Source organism: Harmonia axyridis, chromosome 4 (assembly GCF_914767665.1).
Source record: "Harmonia axyridis chromosome 4, icHarAxyr1.1, whole genome shotgun sequence".
In the NCBI taxonomy this organism is placed as follows: Eukaryota; Metazoa; Arthropoda; class Insecta; order Coleoptera; family Coccinellidae; genus Harmonia; species Harmonia axyridis.
The window spans coordinates 27,716,327-27,739,643 of record NC_059504.1 but is presented as its reverse complement, the minus strand read 5'-3'; the positions used below and the strand labels follow the sequence as shown (position 1 = coordinate 27,739,643).

Genomic DNA, 23,317 nt, shown 5'->3' with positions numbered 1-23,317 from the left:
ATCCTGGTTTTATTTCATTTCAAAGTACTATACCTCTAAAAAGAAGCACCATTCACTTCACATTATATACGACAAAACAACAATTTCGGAAACAATGTTTGAATTGAAATATCAATTCATATAATTTCATCAGCAATGATTCATTAATTCAGGTTAATTTATTTTTGATTGATTGATCAATTTTTTAACAATGTGCTTGGCTGTTCGCCATCGACACATGAAACAATCCATTACAAAAATTTTAAAATTACAAAAATTAATATATTATCATTTCCTACATTTTTCAAAGAAATGAATCAATACACGTATATTAACATAAAATATCTTTATTTACAGAACTTACTCTAACAAGATAAAACTCATATTTATAAAAATTTCGAGATCTACGTCACATAGATTAAACCCTGACAAATTGTAAGATTTCTCCACACGGATTGGTAATCAGATATCCCTGACTAGTTGCACCTGCTTTATTCTCTCTTAAGTCATTATCCCAATGAAGGATATATTACATTGAAGCACTCATCCAAGAAGTTCTCGAGAGAGTGGTACAGATGAGGTCTTACGCTGCCCAAATCATGCACTTGGTCTGTGTAGGTCTGAAAAATAATAAATAAGTATTTGTTTGAAGTATCGAGAAGATGAATTATAACCAACCTACAAATTTAACACTATGCTTTATTAGTTCTTGCTTTACGATGTCAAAACATTTCCAAATCATTGAAAAAACGACCTATGAAATAAAGTGCTCGTATATCGATTTAAGGCTACGTTTATAATGCATGAGTCACTAGCTGAAAGTAAACTTGCCAAATATATATATCAGCCATTGCAACATGTAGATGGAATGATCTTATGTTTATGTTCGAAAATTAGTGCCTTCACATAAAATTATACCTAATTCTTCATATAAGTGCAAAGAGTCATTATGATCGAATCTGTAGTTCTGAAATTATCAAAAAAAATTTTCGAATTGCGATATGCATGGAACCCCTAGTCTTATTTTGCATTTCATGAACTTAAGCGCGGCATTGGAAATTCGAATCTACCCAGAAAATTTTAAAGTTCTGAAATTTTTTGATTTATAGTTTACGGACAGACAGAATTGAATTTTTCATCAGGATTTTTCATGAGTGAGTGACTACTCGAATTCGAAAATTGTATGCTCTGTGACGAAATGATATCCGAGGCAAATTTTCGAGATGCACTTGATGGTGCTGATAATAGTGTGAAAGTTAATGGAATTAACTAAAAACTAAAAAAAATCTTGAAAATTTAACGCTAGCATTTTCAGACACATATTTATGGAAAAAAATCTTATTTTGATTTGAAAAATACGCCCCTGAAATCTTGATGCTGAATTCTGAATCACCCTATACAAGACAAATAATCACAATAACTCTATTCTTTCAGTACTCACCATCTGCCTGAAGAAAATGTCTTGTTGTTCCAATACCTTGGCCCACAATAGCGATTGTTGATAATGAACATTGTCATCGTAAGTACCATGAATTAGGAAATAAAGCTTATCTCTAATACCTGCGTATTTTGTTAAGAGTTGGGCATTCAAGTAACCCCGAAGATTATCATCTAAATTGGGCAACCCCATGAATCTTTCGGTGTATATAGTATCTGAAAAATATCATCAATATAAGTATGATATTGAATATATTTGTATTAATCAATTGGCCTTTTCAAGGTTCAACTAGTGGAATTCCAAAGATCATGTAAATAGAAATAGAGAGACACAGCCAACACTGGAAAACCCTACACTACATGCATACGTGTCATATTATTATTATTATTTCACTGAATCGAGGTCGTTACGGCTCTATACGCCTACCGGAAAATGCAACCAAACTGATCATTTTTGTTCTCAACCCCACCTATTCATACAAACCCAGGGAGGCCGTCGATGTTGTTAACGAAACTGACAACATCCTTAAGAGTCTTGGCTATTACTTCGTGAGTATCCAGAACTGACTCCACCATGAGAGTGGTTCTTAGGCCAGTCAGCCCCGGGAATTTTCACACGCTATCTTCTGCTGTTTCTACCACCTTTCCACAGAGCCTGCAGATCTCATCTGCTGACTTACCCATATGGTACAACAAGTATTTGCACCGGCAGTGTCCTGTCAGCTGTCCCACAATGGTGGGACTGCTGACAGTCTCCTGCAGCTGTCTGAGCTGAGCTTCTTCTAATTATAAGAAGCTACAAATTTCTTTGCTTGGCAAGACCCGTAGAATTTCTCCATATGGTTTTTCTATTGTCCCACTCCAATTGTTGAACCGCTGCCTTGTATTGGTATTTTTCAAAGCCACCAGAAGGGCTGAGAACCAACCGGTGTCAACCTTGAGGTTCCTTTGTAAGTTAATCGGCTTTTTCATTTCCTTCAATACCACAATGCCCCGTCACCCATAGTAGAGTTTCTTTATTTCCTCTGGCCAGTTGTTTTAAGGTTTTACGGCACTCCCATGTCGATAGAGATCACTGGCTGTATGATTCAAGGGACCTCAGCTTGGCTGGCCATAGTGATGTTAATACACGCATCTTTGAGGTTTATTTTAAAACACTCTTGGTCACAAGTATAGACAACTAGTGTCCCGATTTGCAAGATAGAAGGCTCATTTCCTGGAGATTTAGAGACCCTCGTTTTGGTCCAATATACCCCAATATCTGTGCCTTTTTCTGATGTTGATCCATCGGTATAACATATAGAAAACTATATATACTATAACATATAGAAAGTCGAAAATCATTGAAATCACATCCGAGAGTTTTTCTAGGAAGTTTAAGTCTAATTAATTCAATATCTCCATGTGTTCAGTCCAGTTTCTCGGACGGAGATACCTATTGCGGGATATTCTTATTGCATCCAACAAGCTACATTTCCTCACATGTAAGTGTAAGGGAGGTAGATCAAGTATTAGCTCAAGAGCTGCTGTGGTAGTCGTATGAATAGCTCCCGTGACACCAATACAGGCCAGACTCTGCAGCCAGTTACGTGTGGTTTTGTTCACCATGCTAAAGAGGCGCGGATGACAATGGAGCGTACTACTGCTGTGTATAACCTCAGAGTACCATATTCGGTTTCATGCCGCAAGTCTTTCCAAGAGTCTTTTGCAAGCCCACATGGCTGCAATGGCACTGAACCTCTGTTCAGAGCCATTGCATATAGACAAGACTCTTCTTGTCTATATGTTTCCGCCAGTTGAGCTTACTATCCATAGTAACACCCAGATATTTACATTCACTGGAAAAGTTCAGAATCTGTCCATTAAGAACTGGTGCTTTGAGGTTAAGATTCCTTCTTCTAGTGAATGGAATCAGTGTTGTCTTCAAGGGGTTGCATTCGGTCATATAGGAAACAACAGCATTCTTAATTCTACGTATGCTTATCACATTTCAGCAACTGGTCATGTTGTTTTTGAACAGTCAGTTTGATTTATCGATTTATCTCAAAAAATTTGAGCATCGGGTGGGGTTTCATACTCTCTTTAGTTCTAATTCAATTAGTGACTTTTATTTAAAGAGATCATTGTTTTGTTACTACATTCCTCTGTAAAATAATAATGTTTACATCTCTTAACGAAAAGCGACCACGAATGGGAAGAAGAATGTACGCATATATTTGGTTTTTGAGTCACCGCTAAGAGAAAACTTAGGTGCTTCGATGCCAGGTGTTGTATGAACGGATTCAACGGATTTCGATCAAATAGCCCCTATTTTCATTTGTCATGGGTGTTGGTTTATGCGGTACAGATGATCTCCAGAAAGAGCGGAGCCGGTCTATCGCTACCTTCCAGCACGTCATCAACTGTTAAGATCTAGACTTTTGGCAGTCCGATAATTGTATATTTTCAAGTATGCCTTAACCTCTTTTTATTCATTAGAGAATTCACTGGTTAGAAAAGTGAAAATTTGTCAAATTTGTTACAGGGGTTTAGGTCCAAACTCAAGTGAAAAAGAGACCCTCCTCCAAGAACTTGAAATGTCTAAATTCATAATTGAGCGTTCTCAATGTCCAATTTAAGACTTACCGTAAAGGGCCCAGTCTGTTACAGGAGCAACAGATATCCCACACTTGAACACATTATCTGTTTCAGTAGCTAGAGCCATACCAGCTGCATAACCTCCATAGCTCCATCCCCATATAGCTGTTCTATCTCTATCTATGTATGGCAAAGTGTCCTGCATTTTCCTTAAATACCAAACAGTATAGAATTTTCATTTCATTATTTGTGAAGGTAACTCACTTCGTTACGAGTATTTGATCCTCAACTTCTACTGTTCCAAGATTACGATAACCAGCAAACAGGTATTTATCTCCCTTCAAAGCTGAACCTCTGCCGTCAATGACTCCATAAATAAAGCTCCTGTTTGACGCTAAATAACTTCCCCAGTTCAACGTGAATTCCTCCGAAACTTGTGAAGAGTCCGGTCCGGCATATCTAATGAACAAAAATCCACATGAAAGTTTCAAGACCGCATTAGTAAGTTTCGACAAACTCAGTATAAATGAAACGTCTTGCACAATATCATACTTACACATTGATCAATAGAGGATACTTAGTATCACCTGACTCGTCGAAATTCGGAGGTAGTTGCAGGGTAACCTGAGCTGTAAATCCCTCGGATACATTGAATTGCATCCTTCTGATAACCGGCATCTCTCTTGTTCTCGTGAACCTATACAGATCATCGTTATTTTCCCATTTCAAAACTTGATTGTTATCCTTCGATCTGATTTCTATAAATGGAACATCGGGACCCTGACAAATTAGTGCATAGTGCGAGAAGTCGGAACTGAATTGAGCTGTGTTGTATAAACAATCATTTGTAGAATTCCTTCTCGACATACCACAGGAAAGACATGTTACTTTTTTGGTAGTAGTTGATATGCTGTAAACGTGTTGGACTGCTGGATCTTCGGGTGTGTTAGCTGTGTAGTACCTTTAAATAATAATGAGTTGTTCTTCGGAAAAATTCAAACTGATGTAAAACTTACACCAAATCATCAGTTTCATCCCAACCCAAAATTTCGGTCACTACAAATTTTCCCGTAGTCAAAGGAACACCTTTAGCATTTTCAGTGGTATTGAACATCATAACATGCCTAAAGGCTCCAGCATCTCCTCCTTGGTCATGAGATAAAATGATTATATATTGCGATCCGTTCTGATTGAACTTCATCGGTGTGAACAATTCCAACCATCCGGCTGGCTCCGCTAGATTCTTCAACTATAACACCATTTTTTTTTAGTTTTCTATTTCGTAGATGAAAAAGTTCTACTTACAATAAAAGATTGATAGGGAACATTGACACCATATGCTATAAAGGAAGATTCGTTTTGTACTCTGTTCAACCATATTGCTGCAACAGTATCGTTATTAGCCCACTGGACTGCACTTAATATTGGTTGTCTGAAAAAAAAATATCATAAACTAGGGTCAGACTCAAAGTGTAGGAAATTATTGTATTCAAAACAGCCTTTTTCGACGCTTTCGGGAATTCTTCCTTACGTACATCAAATAAGCAAATACAGGGTGTTTCAAGTTCGTCCGCCTATTAGAAGAAAATTCGAAATATAATATTGTTCGTGATTCCCTATTCAGCTGAAATTTCCCCAAAATTTCATAAAAAACCTTTTATCATTTCTTAGATATTATCAATATTTTCATTCTTAATCATTCCTTCCTCAAATTATTGTGTTAGTTCTAATATTCTTCCAAATATTAAAAAAAAGTCATAGTTCATAGTCGTTATTATGTGAATTATTTTTACTGTAAATGGGCTCTATTCTGTAACTCGAATGGAAATGAACGAATTCTATATCCAATTTTCATTCTAGTTCTAGTTACTGAATAGTGCTGAATATCCTATACGTGAACTCGATTCACTTTTTCGAAGTAGAATGATGTAGGAGTTCCGTGAATATCTTGAATTCGGGAAACATTATCACAGGGTGTTTCAAATATTGTACCAAAAATTGTGAAAAAATTCGATCATAAATTTCGATTTTCACATTAGAATCCTATGTTGGTTTCAAGAGTTATTCGAGATTTTATGAATTTGTGTTATAGGTATGGTCAATTTCATCCAATCTAGATTACGTATATCTGAACAGAATTCTAATACTATAGAAGTTGAAATTGCAGAAAATAATATCTGATTTTGGAGTCATCTGCTTGGAGAACTTGCACTATCGAATTTGAAGTTGTGCATTTTGAGTTTTTTTCAAAATTCGTTGCACTGAAGTATTGCCCAATTTCACTTCAATTGCTGAACATCGATTACATGAATTTTCATTGGCCTCGAAATATGTCAGCACATCTGGTAATCTACATCATCAACTATCATTACTTTGTAATTTCAAGAAACTTCAACTGTCTAAAAACTTAGAAAGTTTGCAACATACTTTCAAAGTATCTTCTCGTTAATCGGAGGTAAATGTAGATATTTCTGATTGAGTGTTCGACAAGTTCTATCAACAATTCTGTTGCATTCATTGTGAATATGAAATAGATTCAGAATTTCATTATTTGAATAGCGAGGATTAATTTCGTAAAATTATATTTTACTAACATTAATAATGAATACACCTGTCACATGTGAAATAATCGCATATTATAATTTCTATATGATCATGAAATAGTAATCTGAAACGAACATTAGAAACAGATTGGATGAAATTGAACCTACGTATAACATAAATTCATAAAATTTCGAATAACCCTTGAATTATTCAATTTAAGAGCCTAATTATGTTAAGACCCTTATTTTTCTCCGTATAATCCAACGTAATCATAAAAAAATAGGGTTGTGATTTCTAAATCGTATTACGAGTTTACGCGTAGGATATTTACAGTGAAAATAATTCACATAATTGTGACTATGGAAATTTCCTCTTTTTTCCGATTAATTTTTCTTTATATTTTGAAAACTATTAGGACTAACGCAAGAAGTTGGCGAAGAAGGGATTGAAAATGGATATATTTATAATATCCAAGTAATGAAATGAAAAAAGTCCGGAAGTGTCGGAGCTTCGGAAATATTTTAGCTGAATAGGGAATCATAAACAATATCACAATCAGAATTGTCAGATTTCAAATAGACCGCGTTCTTTAGAAACCTCTTATAGGCAGACAAACTTGAAACATTCTTTATATGTTTTCTTTGTTACAAACGTATGGCTTAAAATAGTAAAAATTCAAGGAATGCAGCTACTTGGCGTAAATACAAACTTATCTTTTGAAATTATTCCCAGAAAAAATAGAGATGTTGACGAAATAATAGAAAGATCTTTTTGTTCAGCGAATGACCGCTCAAAAATACATATATTTATTCCTTATATTACACCTCCACTTGTTCTTCGTCATATAATTTATGATTTCGAAGCATCCTATCTGTTATAAGTGTTTTTTAGTTGTTCCTGCTATAATATTGAAATATTTATAAAATACATAATGATATTAAAAATATTTCAAAGCCAACTACGATGTTATGATTATTTGCGAAGATTGTAGCATTTATATTAGTTTCAATTCAAGGAGATTGGATTCTGTGAAAAAAGGTGATATGTGCATGTGAGAATCCTAACGTTGGATTTGTGTAGATCAACAAATTAAAGTATCACTTACTGGGCTGCCAAGCTGCTAGGAGGTTGCAGAATCTTTATATTGGTTAAATCGCTCAAATCAACAGAATGTAAACTTGCAATGGGATTTGCTGTTCCCGCCTAAAAAAAACCTCATTGAAGTGATAAAATAACAGAAAATTGTATAATTACTTTTGGGTATTTAACAGCGTTTACTCTTGGGTATTGAGAAGCTTTAGTCCCTGGTTCTCCGAAATACGGTATCACCATCAAAGGAACTGGTCTATCGTCGAATTTGCCAAATGCTAATTTTTTTCCATCGGGAGAGAACCATAGAGCCTTGTTCGAACTCAAGACCTCCTCTGAAAAAAAGACATGGAATGATGCATGAAACATTTACGTCATCTTTAGTGGACAGTTAACAAAAACCAATGAATTATTTTCGGTGACTCTATGCACCTGTACATGATAAATGCGAATATTTTACTTCCGAGTCTACCAAAAGTAGAGTAAGTATTGTTATCACGTTAATGATGAAAAAAATTTTGCTGTACATCCGATTGAATATCCCATCTCAAATGGCAGACAAGTATAAAATCCATAGATCTTACTGTCATATGCAATTCATAATGTCAATTGCAACATCTTTATCTTCAAGTGCTTTCTTCGCGCCGGAGGTTAGCAATCATCAAGGTTATTTCAATATTTGGACACGACTGCACGAAAAAGTTAGTTAGATCTACAGCCATGCCATTCTCTCAGATTACATAGCCATGATATTCATCTATCATGTATTTATTTGCTCCCCTCCTGTTCCTCGCTGAATACGCCCATGCAAAGTACCTTTTTTAGCACGGGCGCATATTGAGAAGCAGCCCCAATGCCAGACATTGCTAGATACGGCACTAGGGTAATAAATACCTCGCATTCGGTGCGCATATTGGGAGATCGGTGTGATCGGTTTCGGTGTTCTTTGTATTGAAGCTCTGGGGTTATTCTTAATCAATCATTTCGGTTTATGACTTGAAGTAGAATTCACATCTTGGTGGGAATTTTGTGTGCACCTAGATGAAAGGGAAGTTGTTTTGTCAATTAGTTTACTTGTGTCATTGTATTAGAAAGTTGAAATACCTCGATTTCTGCATTTGAATCTGAATATTCTGAGTATGTTTTCACTCGGAAAATACTTAGGTGTACATTAATTCAATGAATTCCAAGAGAGGTTGAGGGTTTTCAATTTGAAGTTATTGTAATTGAAATTATTTTGGAAAGAGCATAAACTGGCAAAAAATATTTTGATACCTAATTTAACCCATTTGAATTTATAGATGTAGGCATGTAAGGCTAGATTATTTCATGGATTTCAAGATTTTTCGTTTTTTCGAGAAATTGAAATTCATATGGAAGTATTTACAATATCTCTCTGATATCCGGCACAAAATTTTCTACTTTTCAATAGAAAAGTAGAAAATTTTGTGCCGGATATCAGAGAGATATTGTAAATACTTCCATATGAATTTCAATTTCTCGAAAAAACGAAAAATCTTGAAAATCAATGACGTAGCGATTATAGTCACTAAAGAAGCTAATAAGCTTTCTTTGCTGTGTCGATTATCATGCTCGGAGTAATATATTGTGGCATTTCATGTCGAAAAAGGGCATTATTGAGGCCATTTTGTTTTCTTATTCCTAGTATTTTAATGTTTATCTATTCTTTTCTAAGATCACATCATACATTTTGCCAGATTGAAACATGCTTTGGATGTTCTAGAAACCTATTCTCATGTTAGTTAATTTTATCTTGTCGTCTTTGTTAGTTTGACAAGTATGTCGGTGGCTAACGACCTAAAAGGCTTTACCCATTACTCCCCTACAGGATCTTAGGTTCTGAGTACCGTACTCAGTAATCGTATCGCCTCTGCTTTATATTACCAAGAAATTAAATTGAGATGGTTTCCCCCTTGCCTTTCTCAAAACATTACTGAGACCAGTGAGTCTGATGCATGCTCTCCCTTGTACCTAGTTGATCTAGTTCCCTTATGCACCATCTTAGTTATTGAAAATGAAACATCACCAAAGTATAAACAATCAAAATCTTGTAAGCGAAAAGTGGAGTACAAAAGGTGAATATTTAATTTTGAACATAATTAAAGATAATAGATTGATCAATGAAGATTTTAGTTTCCCTAAGCTTGGATTTATTTCACTCCACTGTGCAACGATTTTGCACGCTTCATTCCATGTTACGCTACTGGAATTTTTGAAGACGCGGTAATTTGTCAATTAATCGTATCATATTGTGTACCATCGGTCGGAACGCAGATGCGCGGATCTAGAGAGAATCTTCTGAAAGATTTTCAATGATTATTGAGACTTCAGCAAGAATACGTAGGTACCTAAGATTTAGATTTCAGTCATTATTAATTTAATTTGAGACTCGGAATCTGATTTATCGGCGAGAATTGTGTCGGGATTCTCGGTAAGTGTTAACATGAATATTTGTATTCAACAAGTAATAATCTCACCAGAACGAATCAATTTAATTTGAAACAGTAGTTTTTTTTAGAGTCATCCATCTTGTCGAAACGTATTTCAGGTTTGGTAGAATTCTTTTTGTGTCAAATAATGTCAGGAAAACTCCTTCTCAGGTTTATTTGATAATAAATGTAATGATTTCTTTGTAATTTCTTGATTAGAAATCCCAGAAAGAGTTGTAAATTCACTTAACATGTTCTAATATCGTTTTTCATTTTCTCAAAGCACCTCCCGTGAGATTTGGAACAAAGAAAACCTCCCGTGAGATTGGACAAAGAAAACCTCCTGTGGGATTGGAACAAAGAAAACCTCCCGTGGAATTGGAACAACAGAAACCTTCCTTGAGATACAGAATTCGGGATAGTACGTATGTTGGATCACTTTGGTTCCTGAATCTGAAAGAGTACCTGCGGGATACCTGGCATTATCGCGTCAGCTTCGTTGAATGGGGATTGGAGTACTATAGCTTCCTGATAAGAACTGTTGTTCGGAAGGCTGAAGATGATTTACAGGGGAGGTTCCATCCTGATAGCGGAGTGACTCGTTTGGGATCGTTTTAAGTTGAGTTTCTATTTTGTTACTTGTTTGGAGTGAAAGGGATCGATCATTATATATTTTGATTTTATTAAATTTGTAAAAACCTGGGTAGGAGTTTTGTTGCCAAATGGGCCAAGCCACCCCTAGAATTTGACATCGACAGAAAATTCCCAAGATGAACTGCAAATTTTATATTTTAATGCTGACAAGATATCACTTTCCATGAATTTTTTTTCTAAAATTATTAAATTTTAACGGTATAAGCTTCTACTGAATTTTACTGACAATATAGCTGCCTTGGAATCTCAGCAATTATATTTATTTAGCTTTAGAACTCTTTAGAAGATGGACATCATCCCCTATTTCTCTTGCGTATGAATTCGCCACTAGAAGATGTAACAAAATTGGAAATAACGTTCTACGGAGTGCTGACATTTCAGAAGCGAAGGATGAGGCAGCATAGAGCCCCGCCAATTAGTAGAGGGCATCAAACGATCCATCTTCTCTTTTAGTTTAAATGTTTAAATCCAAAACACTAGTAACCTTTAACTCACCTTCGTAAACCCAATCCGGTACACCATTATAGACGAATTCTGGATCGTTCGTTATTCTAACTTCTTGAGCTTTGGGATTCTCTTTGTAAAAAAGATTATTTTTATACACTACTGCTAAGCCATACCCCACAGGGGCCCATACTACAAGAAGGAGATCCGAATTTCCTTCTATCGTGATCGGTATTCTTTCATCGGTTTCGAGGTTGATAACAGTGTAACGACTAACTTTGCTATGTCTGTATAGCTAAAAAATAGAAATGTACAATGAAGAAATTGATGAAGCAACCATAAATAATCCTACCTGAGCTTGTATCTGAGCTACTAGTAAGTACTTTTTATCGGCTGAAAGTTCTGGTACATAAGATCTCAATGATATCTGAAAATCCAAAACAATAGGTAATTTGTTTATAAAATTTACAACAAGATCTGAGGGAGAAATTATAAGACGGATAAATCTAAATATTTTTCCAAAAACATAAAAGTGATAACAGTAATATTGGCACGAAGTCGTAGAGGAAAAACAACTCTAATCAATTAATCTTTGCATTAATTTGAATGAGATATGAATTCGTTAAACATAATAAAAAGATTGTTTTGTTTTTTAAAGAACAAAACTGATTGGTTTGAGGCAATCTAATATAAATATCAAAATTATGTCAAGATTTTGCCAAAACCTTCATTATCCGATATATCTTTTCAATAGATGCTTTCTTGCCTAAAAATACAATTCCAACTAACAAAATATTAACACCAATCAAACGATAAATAAATTATCCAAAACTGTACCTATTCGTTTCACAGAAGAGTTCGAGAGAAGATCTATTAATTTATGTCTTGAGATTCAACCTCTGTAAATCTTACCAGAGAAACTTCCCTTTCAGTTTAGCCTATAGGGTGTTTTCAAATGTAAGTTGATGAAATCAATATACAAGTCGTGTTTGTAAATTAGTTAGTTTTTTGGAATATAAGACACTTCGGAAAATTGTATCAAAAAATACAAAATTTCAAAACGTACATGTCTTTATGTTAATTTAGTTATTGAATTCATTAGCCGTTTACTCAATTGTACAGTTTTCAAAAATTTAATTTTCTTTCGGTTAGTTTTGATATTTTCTCCGTAGTGAAGGTTTTGGCACGATATTGTCATAATTTTTATATTCATTTCTAAATACCATTGAATGAGATTTTAAATCCGGAAGTTAAAAGATGCTTTCACTGCAGTTCGAGAATACAATGGAATATACTTAGAGGAGGTAATGATACTATTATGGATATAATGTCTCAATTGAAAGTTGATTCAAATTAACTCACAGGATCGTTGGTGCTCAGCAAAACTCTCTGGGAGCTATTATCTCCCCTGATGTCATGGATAACTAAATTATTATTGGCATCTTGAAACATCAATTCGCTACCTGAAAATATTCAGAATTAAACTCAACGAATAAGGAAGTCGATAGAAATGACTCCTTGAATGAAGAATAGATCATATCGAAAGCGTTTTTTTATGAATCCTGTATTTTTCGGTTCGTTTTAGATATTCTCCATTCAAAAAACTCATAAAATTGTTCAATATCCTGCTAATATGGTAGTCTCAATTACTTTGAGATTTGATCAGGTGACCGTATTTGGAGTGTTGAAAGAACAAAACAATTTCATCGTAAATTACGAAGTATAATATAAGCACAAATGTAAAGAATGCAAATTTAAATCGAAGGTGATCTACCTATACAAGTTATTTCTAGCCCTTATCAAAACCTATTATTTTCCTCGAAAATATTGAAGGTGAAGAATGAGTGGTTATTTCAAATTTATCAGATCTTCTTAAGAAAATAGACGTGCCATTACTGAAGGGAATAACTGCTTAGCCCCTTGTTACTTTGGTTCCGCAATAAGCTATTATCCTGTTTGGCCGAGTGAAGAATTTACTTCGAGGTGTAATTGAGTTCAATTATTCGATTTTTTTACTACAGAACAAATTGTTTTATTTTACTACGAAAATTGATTCAACTCATCGAATCAATAGAGTTGTTATTTATAATGATATAAAAGCCCTTTATTCAATCCAAAAATATCACATAATGTAGAGATAGCGTCACAAAAATCATAACTTAACACTGTAGTAGCCTTTTTTATATATTTTCTCAAAGTTTTTTAGTACAATTTTAGGTCTTGTTTTGATTTTTTGTGGTAATTTGTTCCAAATTCCCACTAAAATATGAACAACGTTCTTTTTAATGTAGGCACAATTTGGTATTTTTTAATATACTGAGTAGGGATTCATCAAGCCAAGTACAATACTTGACTTGAAAATCAAGTTCGTGAAAAATTACATACTTGAGCTTGGCTTGAATTGATTTATATATTTATTGCTTGACTTGATATAACTTGAGCTTTATATGCACGCGTTGCAAGTCATATGTATATTTCTGCAATCTCGTGCGCGCTCAGACTAAATAAGGGGGTTCCTCGAGCGCCGAGAGACTGAAGCATTCGTCAGTGTGACTTTATTGGTAGTTTTGGTACATTTCTATGAAATCTAGCCAAGAATTTTTCATCAACGCCAACATCTTCAGACAATTTTCCAGAGTTGTTCTTAATCTATAAGATGCCTCATGTGTCTTAGATCCTGGATGGAAAATCATGAAATCAAACAAGGCCTAGAGGTTTCTCAATATTGAGAAATTTTATTTTTTATTATTTTTTATTTTGTTATGATTTATAGTGATTTAATTTAAGTTTCTATTTCAAAAAAGTTGATATTTTCGGTTCTTTTATACCATTAGATTAATGAATAAAAGTATTTTTTGCAAGGTTCCTTCTCATTTCATCATGTTTTTATTGATGTGACACACAATGAAACTGCTAAAAATCAAGTAGCTTAATATGATTCAAGTACTTGATAAATAAATATTTGACTTGACTTGAGATTGAAAAACTACTACTTGACTTGAAATCAAGTCAAGCTCCAGTCAAGTAGTAGTTTTTCAATGAACTCGTATTCGTTAGATAAGATGGCCTATGAGATTTTTAGACGATAATACCTTTTTTCACTATCACGTGAAATACTTCAAGAAATTCCGTTTGATAGTTTCGAGGATAACCGTGTTCCTTTATACAGGAGAGGCGCCTTCAGACGATGCGAGTGATCAAGTATCCTTCGTGCATGTATACCACTCGCGGGTTACGTGACTCGGTCAAGTGCGGATCCAGAGGGGGGACCTGGTAAAAAGTTTTCCCCCCAAATGACACGGGGCCCCATAAAATTTTGCTGCCTTTCCCCCTAAAATTTGATATACTAAGCCTAAAATAATAACGAGATCAGAAAAAATTTTATTTGACCCAATTTCTGAAACAAAAATGTTGGAAGTACGGATACGGAATACCATTGCCAAAAATACTAATACCTTTCGGTTTTTGAATATCTAAAACTTCCTCCCCCCAGAAATCGGGCTTGGATCCGCGCCTGGAATCCTGTCCAATTGATAAATGTTTCTGCACTTCGGTGACATATTCGGTGTTTTTTTCATATTAATTTTATATACTGAATGAAAGATGGGATTCATTTATTGCGAAGTGAGTTTTAAGTATGAAACTCCTCAGTTATCTCGGACGGATCGCACGGTATTTATATTGTAGTCAGATCTTTCCTTTGTTCCGAATAATAATGAACTTTGTTATTTCCAATTGATCACCCTATAGAGAGTGACGCTGTGTCCTGCGTGAGCGAACTATTGCGAGCGATGCGAGCGACGCGACCAAAGCGAATTTATCAAACCTTGGAATTTTATAACTACGTGTAGTCGTATCGGTCGTAAAACTGTTTGACGCGAATTTCGCGCGATGTCCGTGATCAAATTATTTGATATTTCTGCACGAAATTCGCGCGACTGATCTTCCGCAATGCATAATCCCAACCCCAACCATATATTTGTCTCGCCGTGTCGTATTCGTAGATTTCAACGTAGGACACTGAAAGTCGCGCTGGTCGCATCGCTCGCGTAGTACATAAAATTCGCGTCGCTCGCGTCGTAACATTAGTCGCTCACGTAGGACATAGGGTGAGTCTTTGACTCGTCCTGAGGTCAAAAGAAACAATTCTTTCCTTCACTATTTTATCGGATTCGATTTTCTTTCTCACTTAGGCATACTGATGAAGATGACCATAATTTGGAGGAATTTTATGTTCGTAAAAGATTTATCACATCAATAAAAGACTATATTTCTAAAGTCATTTCTTTCGATTCCATTCCAGTTGCGAAATATAACTGGAAATTACATTTCTCTATGTCAGTATCATAATAAGATCATTGCAGTACTAAAAACAGTGCTGTAATGTATAAAATGCCTCAATTATTTCTGAAACAGATCATACGATTTTATAGATTTTTATGTGCAAAGATCTTGTGATATGGCCGATATTATGGTGGTTTTATTAACAATAACAACCTTTATGATACAACAACAAACCTGCAAAAATAAAGGGAAACAACATTTAAAATTCTCAAATGAAACTCAATTTCTTTTGACAATTCAAAAAGTCAATTAACCTGACATTCAACGTAACTTAAACTGATGAAACTAAAGGAAAGCACAGTAATGAAATGGTGATTATCTCATATATTCGAACAGAAGATTCCTGAGATCAAAAGAAACACTTTTTCCTTTACTTCTTTTTCCATTTTAGTTGAAAAGATACAGGCTGTTGAAAATCCATACGAAATAGTATATTCTAAAACAAGTTGCAGAATGGGCTACTATTCCAAGAACAATGTGAAATTCGTAAACGCGCGACGAAGGAGCGAATTTTCGAACGTATGAGTGTTGGAATTGCCTTCTGCAACGAGTATTAGACGATAATATCTCCATTTCAGTCAAGTTTTGTGAAATATTGTCGAAATTCAATGAGAAATACAGATTATAAATCCGTGTGGCTTTTGTATTGTATCCTGGCAGTTGGTGTGACTGTTACGAATTTCGACAGATTACGGAATTTTAATTTTATGTTTCAAATTTTTAAAAAAATTATAATTACGTATTCAATTCGTGAATTATGTCTGACGAAATCGAAATTGCTAGTAATGTTGCAAATCATTTCACTATATCCAAATTATATTATATTGACAATTGACGTGTGTGAAATCGTAAAAAACTCAATATTTTCATAAAACATCACATATCTCGAAAACTGTGAGACTTTCAAATAAACAATGTCTTCACATCAGGTATAGAGCACATTCAGATCTACATTCCTTTTTCGTTCGACGTGGTCTTTTTAGGACACCCTGTATAATTGTTATTGTTATTCCCGGTACAAAGTACCGCGAAGCGAACTAGTGTCTCACAAAGTGAGGCTTTACAAGTATACACACAAGACCAATCAACGCATCGATCGTTCCGATTCGTTCTTTGTTTCATTTAATATCAATATAATAATTGGAAAGGAATTATATTTCTGAGTTTTCCAGGTTGACCCGATATTTATGACTATGGAAATATATTTTCATCGCATTTTGGTGGCAATGAGAATTTTTTTTTCTATTATTAACCCCCCCTACAGTACCATGGATCCCCCAGTTGCCAAAATCGGTAGCTATACCGCATCGATCCTCCTATCTTGATGGCAAATAATCAGGAGAATAAATTTAAATTTCTTTTATCGTATAATATAATGTTTTTCACTTTCAAATCTTTAATCGATATTAGTTTTGAAGTAATTCGAGTTTCTGAACAAAAGACCCTAGATTCCATTTCCGCCACAAGATATTCATATTTTTTATATTTATTTTTGTTATAGTTATTCTTTTTTTTCACATGTCCAGATTTTTTTTATTATAATAAACTTCGATCTGAAATTTGCACCAACTACAGCAATTATGACAAAACGAATTCGGGATCATCAATCCAGAACCAAGGGTGCCCTAATCAACCTGAATAAACACAATTTCTCAAATCTAGCTGCGAAACGTCACTTTTGCCTTTGACTGGCAAGAAAAGCGTAACAACCATCAAGACGACAGCCTTCAATTCCATCTACTGTTAGGATATGCCCTCGGCATTTCATTAGAAATTTTAGGGGACGTTCTAAAACATCTCGAGATCTCACAACAACTTGACCTCGATTCCAGGATTGCTTCCCGAGTTCCTATTGTTTTAAGAGGTTTTCAAGAGGAAGGGTTCAAATAAGTCTGGAATTCAGAGTGATTCCTTAGTGTTTGAATTATCATTGCGAATAGTAGGATACACGCCGCGCTGATTCAAAATCGAATAGATATGTGACAAAAAACGAAATGAGCTATAACATAAGAAATAAATAGTATGGTCCAATAAAAACTTTACACCTCGATTTTCCTTAAAATGAAAATGTGAAAAATCACTCAGATCCGTCAATTTCAGATTCGAGGGAGATCAACTTTTCCGCTCTTCAAATCCCCGTAACTGCAATCCTGTAACGGGAGTGAGTTCAACCCCTTTATTTTGAATAGGGATTAGGGGTGTTGCGATACCTCATTATGAAGATCTTATCGAGTACTATCTGATCCTGAAATTTCGCTTCAAAATTTCTATCGATAACGAAATGACAGGTACAATAATGGAAGAGTACATACTTTTGTGATTAGTTCATTAAATGCTGGAAATAGGCACCATTCACTTCCTTGCAGTAATGTTAATTTTTGCTGAAAACGTTACTCAAGAATTCTGGTGTGATTTGACGGCATTTATTGATCCGAGTTCGCAAATCATCCTCAGGCTGGGTAGCGAAAAAAGTCCAGTGGAGCCAGATTAGGTGATCTGGGTGGCCACTCAATATGTCCCCTTCTTCCAACCCAAGCGTGAGGAAATTTTTCATCTAAGAACTCAAGCACTGGTTTAACGAAATAAGGTGTTGTGCCATCTCGTTGGAAAATGATCTTTGATAGTCTTCTATATTCTCTAATACTTTCATGAAGGCTGGATAAATAGCATTCTCCAAAAGATCTAAATAAACTTGGCCAGTGAGATTACCGGGTATAAAAAAGGGCCGATTATGTGATTTTTGTAAATACCCGCCCAAACATTTGATTTTTAGGGACGCTGAGTACGCACCTCACGAAATAATCTTAGATTTTCATCTGACCGATACCGACAGTTATGTCGCTTTACAATGCCGTTAAGGTAAAATGAACACTTGTCCAAAAAACAGATATCAAACATGTAGGTATGATTACCGTTAATCATTTCACTGAGCTGGATTCGGCGATCGGGATCATCCTCATTCAGTTCCTGAACCAATTGTATCTCATAAGAATAGAAGTTAGGTTGTTTCAGGATGCTCATGATTGTTGTGCGGGAAATACCATACATCGGACAATTTCCTACTTCTCAAGGTCGGATCCATTGCTACATAGCCTAAGACAGCCACGTTCCTCGCTTCGTCTCTTTCATGCACCCTCTTTTTGTTTCCGACTGAACCAATAGCGTCAAATTTGGTAACCAGTTACACAACGTAAGCAGTGGATACATTTTTTCCAGGATGTCGTTCGTTAAATAAAACCGTTGTTGTTCGCGCAGAGTCGTTATTTTTAAATAATAATTCCACCCTTTCTTTTATGGAAGAAACACCCTTTTAATTCTACTACAAATTTACAATCGCTTTGACATATTGTAACGTTCTTAAAAATTCACGATAGATTAAGGTAAATCAAAAGCATGGCCGTCTACTTTTTTGGACAAGAAATTTATACTTTTTTGGACAAAAAATTAACAACATAACTACTAAATACCTTTGAAATGTGTCGGATACGAATAGTATTCTCGAGATAAATTCCACATTACCTCTCACTATTTTCGCTGTTATTTCATTATCAATGGATATTTTGAAGCAAAATTTTAGGATCAGATAGTGCTCGATACGATCTTCAAAATTAGTTATCGCAATACCCCTCAACATTTTTCAAAATCGAAGGGTTGTGCTCATTCCCATTAGGGGGTTACGGGAATGAAAAAAACGGAAAAGTTGTTCCCCCTCGAATCAAAAATTGATGGTCCGAGTGATATTCCACATTTTCATTTTAAAGTCGGAAAATCGAGGGAAGTTCTACAGAGAGATTGCTCCATCATTTCTTCGCGATGTCTGTTATTTTCGAATTCTAAGCCGGAAATGGTCTCAAACGATAAGGTTTCGACTCACTGATGATATTATATCCAATGTACCAAAAGAAGACAACTCTCAAACAAAATGACCTAGAAAATTGAAATTTTTTGGTATATTCGAATCTTGAATGCCGTTAATGAACAAAAGTGGTTCCATAAATCTGAACATTAGAAATTTCTGTTGAACAATCCGATCGAGGTGAATTATTCTAAATAGATGAAAATTTTGTGTGTTCACAGGGTCAGTCAATAGTGGATAGGTCGATAGGTGAATTTTGAGCTAAGAGAATGATTCAAATTTTGACAGAATCGACAGTACTCAACGCATAAGCTTAAATTATTTTTGACGCTACAGACTGGTCCGTTTTGTACGGAAGCTGGCAATATACATCTCACGCATACAGTTTCAAAGGGAAAAGATCACGCCACTTTCGGAATACCTCTAATAAAATCAATTAAAGATAGGCCAAATGAAAGAAATCATCATATAAGATCAGATTATATAAGCCATAAATATTGATGCGAATTTTCCTGCTGAAAATCGGTGCTCTCCCTTTCCCCCACCATAGTTACTATGGTGAGGTATTAATCTATAATGAATTAGTAGGTTCCAGGCCCCAGACCACAATGACATCATAGGATCATAGTGAATCTCATCTTATATATTCCTCTATATTGTTAAGTTTTTTCAAGGATCTACTGTTTTCGGAAATTTCAGCACTTCTTTCTATACATTTTCTGTGTCGCTTTTTGGCTCTTCTGGAGAGCACAGAACTCTATAAAGGTATATTTGGTCTCCAAAGGCGCAATTGTCGCATCAATGAACGTGCACTCATAAAATTTCATTTCTCATACTCTTTTTGAATGGTTCTAATGATCCAACCAATTTTGTATGGTTCTGATGATGTGATCAACATGATATTTCACACGAGGCTTGAAATTATTATTTTACACACAAAAACAAAATTCTTGTTTTCAAATTTCTGATGGCCAAACACACTGAACCCCTAGTCGGATTTCACCCACTAATGTACGTAACCGTGGCATTCGAGATGAACCCATCAGAAATTTTTAAACTTCTAGATCTTTTCGTTAGATAGTAATGTGTTTACGGTCGAGCCTGATGGACGGACCGCATTAAATTTGACCAAGGATTCGTCATCAGAGAGTCGAACCTTATCATTGGGACGAAATGATACGTTCGTCTTGAATTCCGCGGCAACCTGAATTCGTTAATTGACAAAATCCAATTAGGGGTTCTGTACAATATGGCAGTGCGAAATTTTGTTTTCCTGTTAGTTTTTACAATGCTTTTTATAAATTCTAGTTGATCAATCAAATTTAATTGAACTCTTATACTATGTCTCTGTGGTAGTTCTTAATAGAGAAATAAACATATCAAAAAATATGTTTTACAGCCAAATATTCAGTTTGATTCATTTCGAATTCTGAGAAAAAATACAAGGAGATATTTTTACTTAGTACTATGAACCACATTTATTGGAATGAATTTCAAGTTTATATAATACGGATGAGAAATTTTTACGCCTATCCTCAGTAAACAACCAAAAAAGGTTAATTCAATACTTTTATCAAAAACTCACCTGATATCCATGTTCCATTGAATCCTTGTGCGAAAAATTTACCATACAAAAAGTCCTCTAATGATAAACTCCTTTTACTGGTGAGAGCAGCTGGTTTTATTTCAAAATCTTCACTAGTTTTCAATAATACTAACGATGCTACCACTAACGCTACAACTAAAAAAATTATAACTCCAGCTATAATCCATCTCTTTGTTTTTATTCGGCTCTTGTTTGATATCAGGTCCTGCAACAAAAATTTAAATTAGTATTGTAATGAAAGTGATTGAAAACATTCTGTTAACTTCGTTTTCATCAAGTTGTTTTCTACTCATGTTACTGCAAGACCTTTCAACATCTATATGCCATTTCATATTGCAACAACACAAAGATTACTGGAATTGCATAATAGGAAATTCTGAAGAGATAAACTCATTGAGGTTTTCTTTAATTATAAGTCTCATGTATTATAAGTATATTTAAACTCACTCAAGAATATTATGAATATACCGAAGGACTTAAGACCTTTAAATGTTTACACTATGGTTTTTTTTTCGAACGTACAATAACAACATCATATTTTAATTGACAAGATCATCGCAAAGTCCTTCTTTACCTCCGGAAGGAAAAGTGTTGCTATATCAACGATGAATTTTTCTTCTACCCGCTGAAGAGAAAAGAGAAAAAAATTATCGACTATTATAATAATAATCTTTAGGGCCAATTGCACCATTCAAAAAATAAACGCTGTTTACGTAATCAATGTTTAGTACTAATCGATGATTATAATTTCTACCGATTGCACCGTTTGATTCAAATTCGTGGTCAAGAGTGGTGTGGAGAAATTAGAGTGGATTGTCTATGGTTACAAGTAGCGCTTATCTTGTACCATATTACTTTCATTTGTTTACATCGAATGTGGGAACTATATGGTACAAGCTAAGCGCACTGCACTGGATTTCTATGATTGTTATAAGTATCATATAAACGTTTAATAATGAACAGAAACCAAGATATAGCGTTATATTTGAAACAGTCATTTTTAGAAACTTCAAACTCGACAATCCATGATATCTATGATCTGCTGTCTGATATCTTATTATTTCGAAAAAAGAGATCGGGTCTTGCAGATTTTTTTTTCTGAGTGTTATAGTTCTCAAGACGTTATCAGTAAGCACCGAATTTGGAACACCATGTATGAGGAATTTACTTGTAATGAAATGGTGTGTAACTTTTTGTACTTTCACATGCTCATAACTATTGTCCAATGAAAATAAATATGTAATACAATAATTATGTTACTATACGTCGTTAAAATCTTTAATAAAGTAGTTTTGCACATAGTTTCCATGAATCTCCTTAACCAACCTATAAAACAGGTAGGTATTTCATAAAAAACTTTACGAAACCACCATAGTGTCTAAGGAGAATTTTATACTCTTTCCAATGATGGACAACGAATTTTGTTTAAGATGATAGTTTTCAAGTTAATCTATGGTTTTAGTGGAAAAAATATGTTGCGTACAAAATATTAGAATCTTCAATAACTTCACAATCAAGGATAAATGGTCCATACTCTGTGGAAACTTTTTTGTTGCCAATTTTCTGTAGAATCGCCTCGTGTGTGTTGGCCAGAAATAACTTGGACTTAACAAAACGGTAAATCTCAACGCGATTTGATTCGTTGTCACAATAATATTTGGGTTCATCTTTTCCAGTATTCTTCTTGAATTCTTCTAGGGTTCTGAAGCTTGAGCTTGAGAATACGAACGAAGTTTGAAATATTCTTTTATATCTTTATCAAAAATCCTATTTATCGTCATGGAAATATTGGGTATTGCTTTTCAATTTTCTTCTTGAATTTCCCTATGTTCTGAAGAAGCGATCAACTTGAAATTCATTCAAGTTAGATCGAATCTGTTGTTCTGGAATTATCAGGAAAAAAAAATTTCGAACGGCCATATTCACGGAACACTATGTCGTATTTCGTTCATTATGAACAACCGCTGCGGCATCTGAGATTTAAACCAAAATCGAAAATTTCAAGATTTTAAATATCTCCGTTTGAGAGTTATTGCGGTTACGGATGATTCGTCGGATAGTTGGAATCGAATTTGAGGACGGATTTGTCATCAGTGAGTCGAACCTCATGGTTTGAGACCATTCTCGGCTCGAAATTAGAAAAGTGCAGACATTGTAACGAAATGATAACGGCCTCTGAAAAAGCACTTCCAAAAATGTTCAAGTTTCACCAGATCAATCTATTAAATAGTTCATTTGAATATTCTAAGGCAAAACGCTCATATTTTCAAACGAAACATTTCTTTCCGAGATTAAAACTTTCAATTCCATTCCATCAAGTTGTAAACAAAAAAATCG

The 23,317-nt window shown here is 34.7% G+C and overlaps 1 protein-coding gene across 4 annotated transcripts in view; it reads right to left on the bottom strand.

Annotated features, from left to right (window-relative positions):
• Positions 1-310: 310 nt before the first annotated feature.
• The window catches only part of LOC123677684 (venom dipeptidyl peptidase 4-like), a 68,475-nt gene continuing 45,468 nt past the window's right edge, over positions 311-23,317 (bottom strand). For 3 of the 4 annotated variants that reach the window (XM_045614355.1, XM_045614356.1, XM_045614358.1), the window contains exons 2-14: positions 20,960-21,185; positions 12,537-12,637; positions 11,527-11,601; positions 11,226-11,469; positions 7,792-7,961; positions 7,643-7,740; positions 5,299-5,425; positions 5,010-5,242; positions 4,550-4,954; positions 4,258-4,452; positions 4,042-4,202; positions 1,421-1,632; positions 311-599 (exon numbers count right to left, since the gene is read on the bottom strand). In XM_045614355.1, the coding sequence (XP_045470311.1) occupies positions 489-599; positions 1,421-1,632; positions 4,042-4,202; positions 4,258-4,452; positions 4,550-4,954; positions 5,010-5,242; positions 5,299-5,425; positions 7,643-7,740; positions 7,792-7,961; positions 11,226-11,469; positions 11,527-11,601; positions 12,537-12,637; positions 20,960-21,185 (2,358 nt within the window). In that variant the 3' untranslated portion in view covers positions 311-488. Of the gene's footprint in view, positions 600-1,420; positions 1,633-4,041; positions 4,203-4,257; positions 4,453-4,549; positions 4,955-5,009; positions 5,243-5,298; positions 5,426-7,642; positions 7,741-7,791; positions 7,962-11,225; positions 11,470-11,526; positions 11,602-12,536; positions 12,638-20,959; positions 21,186-21,243; positions 21,289-23,317 lie in introns of those variants that run through there. The other variant, XM_045614357.1, reaches the window with a different exon arrangement.